This window comes from Nansenia antarctica (assembly GCF_963989245.1).
Source record: "Nansenia antarctica genome assembly, chromosome: 11".
In the NCBI taxonomy this organism is placed as follows: Eukaryota; Metazoa; Chordata; class Actinopteri; order Argentiniformes; family Microstomatidae; genus Nansenia; species Nansenia antarctica.
The window spans coordinates 1157893-1170252 of NC_137681.1; the positions used below are offsets into that span (position 1 = coordinate 1157893).

At 43.3% G+C, this 12360-nt stretch overlaps 1 protein-coding gene across 1 annotated transcript in view; it reads right to left on the reverse strand.

Annotated features, from left to right (window-relative positions):
- Positions 1 to 12360, reverse strand: part of LOC308167452 (ankyrin-3-like) — a gene marked incomplete at its 5' end in the record, with an annotated part of 128951 nt that overhangs the window by 30863 nt on the left and 85728 nt on the right. The window contains 4 exon segments of the mRNA XM_080541870.1: positions 4114 to 4325; positions 5247 to 5401; positions 10420 to 10644; positions 11877 to 11909. Of these exon segments, the coding sequence (XP_080397996.1) occupies positions 4114 to 4325; positions 5247 to 5401; positions 10420 to 10644; positions 11877 to 11909 (625 nt within the window).

A 12360-nucleotide genomic window follows, 5' to 3' on the forward strand; every position in this document is an offset into this window, starting at 1 on the left:
TGGGTCATAGTTAAGTGTTAGTACCTGGGTCTTCTGAATATTTAGTTTGTAACCTGAAAGTGTCCCATATTCCTTTAATAAACCCATCAATTTTGGGATTGTCTGTGTGGGCTGTGTTAGATATACCAGGACGTCATCCGCAAAAAGACCAAGTTTATGCTCACCAGCTGCCATGTCTATTCCCTTAATTTCAACATTTTGCCTTATCCATTGGCTCAAAGGCTCAATAAAAAGGCTGAATAGGAGTGGGGAAGCGGGACATCCCTGCCTGGTTCCACGTTCCAGAGTGAAGGATCCCGATAGGGCACCATTAATTTTGATCCTTGCGGATGGGCTATCATATAATGCTTGGAAAGTTGCAATAATAGACTCATGAAAGCCGAATCTCGATAGTACCTTGTATAAAAAGGTCCAACTAACTGAATCGAAAGCTTTCTCAGCGTCCAAACTTACAAGAGCTGCCTCTATTCCGTGTTGTGTGATATGTCTGATAATGTGCAATGACCTTCTAATGTTGTCTTGTGTTTGCCGTTGTCTAATGAATCCTGTCTGATCTAAATGAATGAGTTTAGGTAGAATCCTATCTATTCTTCTGGATAGTATTGATGTAAACAGTCGATAATCGAGCTGGAGAACACTGATAGGGCGATAGCTATTACAATCTAGTTTGTCTTTCCCTTCCTTCGGTATGACTGAAATTATTGCTTCCCTCCACGAGGGTGGAATTTCCCTTTTCTGTAGTACCCAATTAAATGCCTTCAGTAATGTTGGAGCTAATTGTTCTCTAAATGATCTGTACCATTCAGCAGTGAAACCATCTGAACCCGGGGATTTGTTTGCCTTCAATCTCGAAATTGCTGATTGTAATTCCTCTATTGTTATTTCGGCTACCAAGTCTTTATTTTGTTCATTAGTGACAGAGGGTAAATCAAGAGAGGCTAGGAATGACTCAATCTGTAGGTTGTTGTCCACTTGTGGTTGGGAATATAGTGTTTTATAGAACTTTTCGAAACTCTGTTGAATTTTGTCTAGCTTACATTCTATCGCTCCGGATTCGGGGTTCCTTATTTTATAGATTGCATTATCTGCTTGTTGTTTTCTTAGTCTATATGATAAGAGTTTCAATGATTTCCCACCTACTTCATAGTATTTTTGTTTTGTAAATAATAGTTTTTTTTGTATGTCCTGATTGCCTATTTCATTTATCTCGTTCCTTATGTCTTTCATTTCTTGTTTTACCCTGTTATCCAAATTGTTACTGTGTTGTCTTTGTAGATGTTTTAATTTAATTTCCAGGTCATGCAGTCTTTGTCCTCTAAGTTTTTTTATAAGTGAAGTAGTGGCGATGATGTTACCCCTCATTACTGCTTTAAGTGCATCCCAGAGCATATTCGGAGCCACTTCCCCGTTATCGTTTATTTCAAGATATGTTCTAATTTCAGTCTTCATGGCCTCCCTTGTCTCTGGGTTATTCAGGATACTTGAATTCAGCCTCCATATTGTAGACCTTGGCTTTCTATTGAGACACACAGACATGTAAATAGGGCTATGATCAGAGAGGGCAATCGGTCCTATGTCACATTGACTTATTCTATGTAGGTCTCTATTGTAAATTAAAAAATAATCTATCCTTGAGTATACGGCATGGGGGGAGGAGTAGTGGGTGTAGTCCCGGCTGGATGGATACAATTCTCTCCAAACATCTATGATTCCCATTTCCTTCATTAATGCTTTTATCTTCCTACTTATAGGTTTTGACTCTGGATTACCGCTAGATGCATCCAATCTTGGGTTTAAACGAACATTAAAGTCCCCCCCACAGATTAAGATTCCCTGAGATTTTGTGGCCATTAAATCAAATATCTGTCTATAAAACGTCCAGTCACTACCAGGAGGAGCATATACATTCAGTAAACTCACTAGGATTCCCTCTATTTTCCCTATTATCATTATAAACCTACCATCTTTATCTTTAAACTCTGATATGTGTTCATAGGTCACTGTATTTGATAACAGTATGGCTACACCCCTCCTATGACCTGGTTCGTATGAGGATGAATATACATATTTAAAACCCAGTTTATTCAATTTGGCATGCTCTGTATTGGTAAGGTGGGATTCCTGTAGGTATGCTATTTGTATTCTATCTTTCTTTAATTTTGTTAGGACCTTCCTTCTTTTTATCGGGTTAAGTAAACCATTAACGTTAAAAGAAACTATTCTTATATCTTGCATTTAGGTTATAACATGTGATATTTCCATCATGTACATGAAAAGCTTCCCAGTCGCTACAGTAAACAGTTGTAAATGAAATACACAAACATAGTACTGAAAAATGAACAATGAACAATGAAATACACAAAAATAGTACTGAACACTGAACTGGACTTCCAAAGGAAAAGGTGACATATCACCTTTGGTAATGAGGGGTGCTGGCCACTAAGTGGGGCCCCTCTGTTGCAAAAATAAAAAATAAAAAAGATGTGGCTCTTGGTCAATGACCGAATAGGCTGAAGGAAAAAAAAAGAGTCTAGTGACTGTCTATGAACTGTCGGTGTCAGCCTATGTTAACATCTTGAAAAAATAATAATAAGAGTCTCTGGGCTGAAGTGAATCACTCACTCATTATCTGCTGTAGAATCCACATCGCCCCGACGAAACTGCTTCAATCTCTCCCGGACTTGCTGCTGATGTTGGTTCTGGGCTCCACCCCTCCGGGGCTCGGTTGTTTCCCACGGTAGAAGTCGAGTCAGCGTTTCCTCCGTTATGCCCTTGTCCTTGGTCCCGCGAACAGCTCCGTCCAAGATGAATCCCCGTCTCCGCAGGTCCTCTGCTGCTTGTGTCGCGCTGTTATACATGACGGTGCCTGTATCAAAAAAGACACGCATTCTAGCCAGCGGGGTCTGGAAGCGTATTCCCCTCTCCTTAAGCGCCTTCTTGATGGGTATATATTCCTTCCTTTTGTTCTGCACGTCCGTCGCATAATCATGGTCGAAAAAAACACGTTTGTTTTGGTAAGTGGGTTGCTTTTTCCAGGCGGTATAGAGGACCTTTTCTTTCACTGTAAACTGGAGGAACTTGATGACCATGGATCGCGGTGGAGCTCCTCCGGGTGGTCTGGGCGCCAAGGCACGGTGGGCACGCTCTATCCCCAGGTCACAGTCAAGATCACCTCCCAATTCTGACTTTATCAGTTTTTCAACAAACGCTGCTACGGAGGTACCCTCCGAGTCCTCTGGGATGCCGTAGATCCTGATGTTGTTGCGTCTAGACCTCCCTTCCAAGTCAGACACTTTATCTTGCAACGCCCGCTGATTACCAAGTAACTGGGTGAGGGCATCCTTGACACCAATGTCCCACCGCTCCATTTCAGCCACACCGTCCTCCATCTGCCCCACGCGCTCCTCCGCCCCCTCCACTCGGCCTATCACGTCTTGGATTTGCTGGTTCACTCCTGTCGTGAGTTCATCCATTTGTTTCTTAATGTCCTCTCGGAAATCCGTGAGGAATTCGGAAAAGTCCTTTTTCAATTCAGCTTGCCAAGTTGTCATACCCGCATTCACGACTTCGCTCACCACTTTACGAATCGAGTCCAGCGTTTCATTCTCTCTCAAGCCTCCATCTTGTTCCGTCGGGGTAACGTTAGCTCTGTTGCTAGCTGCTCCGTCTTTCTCAGTTACTCTCTCAGATGGCTTTCGAACCCCAGTACCCTTTCTCTTATATTTGTCCCCCTCCATCATTACGTTGATATATATCAATTCGAGTGCATAAAATATCTTGAATTAGGGGTAATTTAAGGCTGACACCGGAGCTCTGTTATCAGGCTGCCATCTCTGTTCGCGCGCCACCGGAAGTTCCCTTATTAAATTCTTAATTATATATTGTTTATATGGTGTGTGTCTCCCTTTTTGTTATGGCCCAGAGCCAGGTCGTAACAGTACCACCAAGCTGGTGAGGCCTGAGAGAGGTGGAGGAACCGGCAGCGTTTAGACCAGACCCACCTGCGGTCCCACACTGAGAGAGGTGGAGGAACCAGCAGCGTTTAGACCAGACCCACCTGCAGTCCCACTCTGAGAGAGGTGGAGGAACCAGCAGCGTTTAGACCAGACCCACCTGCAGTCCCACTCTGATCTTCTTGGTGAGCGCCCCCTCTGGGAAGGAGGCCTGGACCAGCGGCAGCGTGAGGCTGGACAGGTGCCCCCCCTCCGGGCCCATCTGGTTGCTCTCCTGCTTGATCCGGGACACCACCGCAAAGTACTGAGGGAAGTCCTTAGTGATGATCCGGCAGATGCGCTTCTTCTCCAGGTCGTCTGGACTGTCCAGTTCTGCAAACACAACATGAGATGTCACTCCTCTGGTTTTACATCGATTAGGCAAAATTGTTAGGATTAACGTCCTTGTCCATTAATGCTTGATCTATGAGGACTACAGATGCAAATTAGCTCACAGCTAAATCAGGCATATTTACTGTCACCATACTTTGTATAAGTGACTGTTCATTAATGTACACTGTCCTGACTAAAGAATAAAGATCTATCTATCTATCTATCTAATGTGTAAGGTTTCACTAAAAGCAGGTTAATGACATAATGACATTGTCTGTGTATTTAGAGATAACATTCTGACCAAAGTGAGTCATCAAATAACCGATTGGAAAATGCTCAGCTAATTCAAATACATTGAAACGTCATTGCCAATTAACAACGATTGATAGAAATCTGTTTTAGCGCAATTGGCGCTGTCGGCAGGAAAACGTTCTTACTCTGAATAAATCTGAATGGATGACAAATGTAATCTCTTAATCTAAATCTTCAAATGTCTCCAATGGAGCATACTGTACATTGTTGTGGATTTCATTGATTCTTAGTAGATTTAGTAGTAATATAAAAGCACAAAGATGTAAATTGGCTCTAATGAGGCCTTTAATTAAGCACAGCAGCTCAGAGAGAAAGTAAAAAAAACAACAACGTGGGGCTGGACAATCCTTATATAGAGGTTTCCTCCCTCATGAGGTCACTACTGTTGCTTAACCAATCATAATCATATAAATCTGCGCCACAAGTTATTGTACAACAAGTTATTGCCACTGTCCACAGGCAGAATGTATTCTTATCAATGCCACAGTCATTGGCACATCTCTTACAGGAAGGGCAGGCCTTCCTTTAGTGGTCCATTGCCCAGAATGTAGAGAGACAGACTTTAATTCTCAGCATATTTGACATAAAACTACAACAACGTTCTCTAACCTTCGTCCATGCCGTTGAGCAGCTGGTTCAGGTCCTCCGTCTTGCAGTCGTACTGGTGCTCCTTCCACGACTCCCCGTTCTCACTCCTCAGCATGATCAGCTCGCGCTCGTTCCCCCGCATGGAGCCAAAGTGGGGAATCTCCACTATGACCGGCCTGCAAGAGACCAAACCACAGGACCTTCTCAGCGGGGCGACACAGGGAGGAGAGACAGCAGTGTGTCTGTCACTCCTGACTAAGACAGAAGGATGTGAGATGTTGATTTTATATAACATCAGTTTACACCCAGTAAACAAAGAGTCCAAAAGACGTCCTCAGGGAAGCCAGAATGTGGGTACAGATGACGTCTTTAGGATGTCTTATGGACTACAGACGTCATCTGGACGTCCGAGAAAGACGTCATCTGAACCCACATTCTGGCTTCCCTGAGGACGTCTTTTGGACTCTTTGTTTACTGGGCAGGGGGCAGTTTACTGGACACAGATTAAGCCAAGTCCCGGACTAAATCACACTGCCAACGGAGTCCATTGCATTATGCGTTTAATCTAGGAGAAGGCTTCAGAAGGGTTAAAGGTCACATATTACACTCTTTTTAAAACTAGTTAATATCGGTCTCTGCGGTCCCTAAAACATGTGTTTTTTGCTGAAAATACCCCTCATATGAAGCATTCTAGCACGCCTCTCTACCCCTCTGTTCTAGTCCTGTTCCCCACGGGCTGTTTCTGTGTCTGTAGCTTTAAATGCTAATGAGCTGCTGTGCTAATCAAAGTAACATAACGTTGCCAAGCAAAGGAATTCCTGCAGTCTGACCAATTCTTTTTCACACGTGGATCGTTAAACTAACACCGTAAACATTATTGTGGATCCTGCAGCAAGTAACGACAGTAACTTTCTAGAAAACGACATCTAATAAATTACTTCAGATGTTAGCGTTAGCTAGTGCTCAACTGCAAAAGAAACATGTTGTTCCTTACAGTTTATGTGTGTATGTGCGTTGTCAAAATATACCACAAACACAGCACTTTTCTTTTTATATACCGGTATACGTAAATCAACCTCGTCTGCAGTTTTGTCACAGACAGTTGTTAATGATTCCTCTTTCAGGAACATATTTGTGCCCAGTCCTGTTTTGTACTGACCCAGGTAAGCAGTCAGACACAAAGTGTTTAGCAAACACATTCAGGTTTCTGCTAACTGTAGCTGGGACGTTGCCATAACAACTAAACTTCATCCACTCAGCTCTTCTGTCCTCTGAGGCTGCAGGCCGATGTAGCGCTTTGTGCTTGTCTGTGCAGCCAACGACAGAGCAGTTCCTATGCTTAGCTTTTTTGCTTCGACATAATGCTGGCTAGTCGTGGGAAGAGATACTCAGATGGGGGCGGTATAATTACTACTACTATTACTACTACTACTACTACTACTACTACTACTACTACTACTACTACTACTACTACTACTACTACTACTACTACTACTACTACTACTACTACTACTACTACTACTACTACTACTACTACTACTACTACTACTACTACTACTACTACTACTACTACTACTACTACTACTATACTACTACTACTATACTGCTACTACTACTACTTCTACTACTACTGCTACTACTACTATTACTACTACTACTACTACTACTACTACTACTACTACTACTACTAATAATAATAATAATAATAATAATAATAATACATTCGATTTATATAGCGCTTTTCTAGACACTCAAAGACGCTTAAAAACGCTTAATTCTAACAAGACCCCACTTTACGTGTTTTCTGAAATGGGCCGCCCACAAAAAACTGACTGGGTTGTTTTATTTGACAGTTGGTGTGTTAGTAGGCCCGTCAGAGACCCAGCAGTGTAGCACAAGCACCGAAAAAGTGACTTTTTCATAATATGTGACCTTTAACCCTGACATGGTTCCAGTGATGTTCTAGATTGTTAAAACAAGGTGTTGGAGATGAGGATGGAGGAGGAGCCAAAATGGACCTGAAGTCTTTCATGGCAGCGCGACGTGTGGAATGGGGACAGTTTCATGTTGCTTGAATCAATAATATGGCACACAAGACGCATGTAGCAGTTAAACAAGACTTAAACAAGACTTAAACAAGACTTAAAGCAGCACAGTCCTCTGAGAAGGGGAGGTGTAAGGAAGCAGGTCAAATGAGGTCAAACTGGGTAAGAGTTCCAGTATGGTGTGTAACCTCATAGAGGGAGACAGACTGTGAGTAACCATTGATGTACCGGTAGGTCTGATGTAATATGAAGTTCCACATAGAAGAATCACACATACAGTACCCTGGGTAAGTGATGGGACAGTGTAGCTTCTTTTGGCTCTAAACTCCCAACAGTTTGGATTTGAAATCACACAATTACTATGAGGTTAAAATAGAGGTTGCAGCTTTTATTTGATGGTATGTGTGTACCATAATTGGTTGTAACAGTCAGAAAGTACAACACTTTTGATGCATTTTCAGGGTACCATGAGTGTGTTTCTGGTGAGTCAGATGTGTTCCGTCACATCCTTTGTGACACGTTCTGCAAGTGCTGATGAATCTGTCAGAACCACTGTTGGGTCCCCGGAAAAGTGAATCTGTACTTTAAATCTCACAATAATTGTTTGATTTCAAATCCAAACCGTTGGCGTGTCGAGCCTCTGTCTCACAGTACGTACGCAGGGCTCTGTACACTCTGAAACAATAACCCAATAACAATAACCCACATACTGACAGATAACAGTGTCAGCTCAGGGATTCATCTCGTCAAACGAGTGTGTCATTTCTGAACTCCTGAATCATTCTCTCACTGCCAAACCTAAAATACTGAACAGCTTGAACATCATCTACATCAGCTGGGTGTTCCTAATAATAACGTCTTGAGGTGACTCAGTTTCCACCTAAAACCTTTCTACTGAGTTCTACTGAATGACAACAAACACCCTGATACGGCAATACACGCAGAACACAACTAGGTCGATGGTAAGGCCCTGGAGACAACTGCAGTAAACAGTCACATACAGTATCGTTGCTGGAAGCCAGTTTTAGAAAGGCATGTGACTAGCAGGGACCGACCACAGAGACTTCACAACCTTCTACATGTGACTAGCAGAGACCAACTACAGAGACTTCACAACCTTCTACCACATTCAGAAACAGACACCATCCTTGTTCTACTTGTTCTACCTCATAAGCCCCAATGTGTTTATTCAGTTTTAGTTCAACGATTGACCTGTCGCTAAGCCACACCCCAAAATAGAAATGGTCCAATCATATCACAGCAAAATTCACGACAGGCAGAAAACTCTGACAGACAACTCGCTAATATCTGATGGTGAAAAGCTTCTAGACTAAATCTTCTTGTCATCTTTAAAAAAAAAACATGTCTATTACTTGCTGTGGTAAATCAGAAATCAGAAATTTGCCAACTCCCGCCATTGTAAGTCATTGAATGTCATTCAGTCACGGTCGGTCAGTCAGTCACTGTCAGTGAAGCGTTGTTTGTTTGTCCGAGTTTTCAAAGGCTTAGCGATTGGTCCATTGTTGTTGAAACTGCATTCTATGCGGCGATTTCCCAGATTAGGCCAGGTCTAGGACTGAATCACACGTTCATGGGAGACTCCATTGGAGATCTTATAGTCCAGACATGCGTGCATCTCCAAACCAGCCCTACTGATGTGATTAACCAAACAACTAATACTTATCTGTGTAGTTAACGAGATTGTCACTGTCCACCAAAAACTACTGTGAGTTTCACTGTCAGATAAGTGGACACAGAGATAGAAATATTCATTGAACATCAATAGGAAATAGACCTAAAAACCTAAAGCCTTTTTTCTTTCAAAGAATTTCGAGATGTTGAGTTTACTTCAGATCCGATGAAGTCCTTAACATGACGACACGTAACGAATGTGAGGTCCAGCCATCGTAAAAACCCAGTGAGGAAATCAGAAAGCTTGAGAAGAAGTCTTCGCCTCAGAGTAGCGTTAGCCTCAGATTAGCCTTAGCCTCAGATTAGCCTTAGTCTCAGATTAGCCTTAGCCTCAGATTAGCCTCAGCCTCAGATTAGCCTTAGCCTCAGATTAGCCTTAGCCTCAGATTAGCGTTAGCCTCAGATTAGCCTTCATCTGTGTGCAGGAGAACTAAACATTGGTAAGGGACGACAGGTAATGACAGCAGGATGCTTGCAGTGAATCTCATGCACCAACAAGCGCAGTCCAGTCCAAACAGCCAACGTGAAACGTGATCGGTCTTTCAGTTCACTCAAAACAACAGTCAACTGAAAGCTTTTTGAGAGAAACAAAGGTTTCAAAATGGAGGTGGCCAGAAAACGGAATAGAAAATCAAAATAATGGGAGATGGCAATAATAATAATATCATCATCATCATCATCATCATCATATCTTGCATGGAAGGTCTTCATGTCTTTCCTACGTACAGACGTACAGACGCTCCTACCCAACAAACTTTGTTCCTCGAGGCCCGAGCTGCAACATACGGCTAACCATGCTCTCTCCGTCGCTAAGCGAGGGCAGACTGCTGGGGAGGTGCAGTTTACTGATTAGCGTCCGTGCGGCGATAAGAGAAACAGAAGAGGAGGGCATAAACAACAGATCTGTCAATCGTATAGAAAACGCTGCACTTTCTTTCCATGGCTTCAACTAGCAACAGTAACTAGCATCACTCAGTGAACGATCGTTCACTCAAACTCAAACAACGCCACATTGTGTTCAGTTGGTCTGGTCTCTTACGATCCACTGGCATCACAATGTTTTCTTTTCACTTTTGTCTCATTTTCGATCTCGCTCTTTCTTACGGCTTGCGTTTAGCTAGCGTAACTGGCTAGGTAACTGTTATGGAACACTGTGTCTAGGTGTCCAGTAAACCCTGTAACTGTCTGGGCTATGCTAAGCTAACGCCAGGAGATGGTGAGGGGGGACACACACCATGGTGGGGAAGTGGACAAGCAGCTTCTCTAGCTTCAGTACTGTAACTCCTAACCACTGAAACACCTCAACCTCAACTAACAATCAAACACGACAGAAAAAACTGATGGTTTCCATGGAGATGAGGAGGAGAGAAGCAGGACTTTGTCAGTCAACAAACAAACGAACAAACCAAACCAAACACACAATCATCCAGAGCTAGCGAACGTAGTAAAACACCTACCCCAGGAACTGAGCCCCGGCAGGGCCCACCTCCACCAGCCTGCTGGCCAGCCCCTCCCCCTCCACCATGGGCGGTGGCGACGCCAGCTTGTGCCTCTTGACCAGGCGACAGGTGATGCGCGTGGGCGCCGTGCACTTCCTGGGCGGGATGATGATGCGCATGCCGTTGTGGCGGCTGCCCCTCATGGAACCTCCCCTGGCGTCCACCATGAAGCTGACCAGGAACCTGCGGGAGGGAGGGAGGGAGCGGAGGGGTGACGTACCCCGGTGAGCAGGGGCAGGAAAGAGAGAGGGCTAAAAACCAACCTCTGTTTATCAGTGACGACGCTTTCGCATGCTGTGATCGTCAACACCCACACACTCATGAATGCACAAAAAGAGAGTGAGAGAGAGAGAAAGAGAAAGAGAGAGAATAGGAAAATGAGATATTGAGTTTTTCTTCACCTGGCAGTTAGTCCGTCTTCTATAATGAGAAGTTGATTAAAGCTTAATAAAGCTATATTATTGATGATTTTAACAAGACTCTTGAGAGAGGTCTATATATTATTTATGTTTTTCAAACACATACTGTACTACTATATAAAGGAACACTGCCAAGTTAGAGCACTCTGAAGTCATTTGTGACCAATATTAAGCTAGTTTTCGTGTTACTGACAGAAAATGTTGCATTTCTCCAAGTAGGAAAACCTCAAAATGCATACCATACTTCGTCACCAGGTGATATGTTAAGGTGTATTGATGTGTTAAGGTGTCTCTGTGAACAAACGCATGACGGTTGCAGCATCACTTTACTTGAGGCACCCACTTAAGGAGGCTTATAGAACGCCCTAGAAACATATTCATAACATATTCATAACATGTTCGTAGCACCGTACAGATACAGACCGATAGGCACAGCACAAAGAGGCCCCTTAGCTTAGCTTAGCATAGTCATATTCAACATATCTCGTAGCCTTCGTAAGAGGTTGCTTCAAGTAAAGTGTTTTAACTGCTTTTGCATCCCATGACTACCTCTGGCGATGGACTGTGCTATCCTATTTTACAGCATAAATAGCGTGTAGTACTGGCAAGAAGTGCGCCAAATAAATTCAAATCAAATCTTATACGAGATGCAACTGCCAACTCAAACCGCATATGACATTTGAGTGAAAATAAACACAGCGAAGCTGAAACAAAAAGGTGCGATAACGTCACCTATCGTGGGCTTACACTCTGGAACAGAACGCTAGCTAGGTATCTAACCTGTAACACCTTTGTGTGTGTAATCTTTTGGTTCCTATGTGGTAAAACCAACCGCTTTAAAGACAAGATAGAACAAACACAGCATCTGCACTTGACACACGGTCACAAGTTTGAAAGGTGAGGAAGAACAAGCTTGATATAGGTGACGAAGAGCATAAAATGAACAAGCACAGAGAGGAAGAGGAAACCGTGAGGAACAACAGACACAATCATCACCTGGAGTCATACTGGGGGAGCGTAGAGGAAACGCTGTGGAGAGAAACCAGACAACCAAGGAGGACCACATCAAAGAGGTTCACCGTTAGGACTCAGAGACCAGAAACCAGAGACCAGAGTTAGGTCGTACAAAACTATACGTGACACAGTCTGGTGTTTCGGCATGTCGGCATCCGATTTAATGTTCAGACTTTCCCAGTAAACAAAGAGTCCAAAAGACGTCCTCAAGGAAGCCGGAATGTGGGTCCAGATGACGCCTTTCTAGGACGTCCAGATGACGTCTTTCTAGGACGTCCAGATGACGTCTAATGGACAGAATCCTAAAGACGTCATCTGAACCCACATTCCGGCTATCCTGAGGACGTCTTTTGGACTCTTTGTTTACTGGGTTTCTTTCGGAAAATGTAAACACATTTCAGCGTTGTTGAAAATCAACGACACACATCGCTAGTCAACTAACACAGCTTGTTTTGTGAGCCTGACT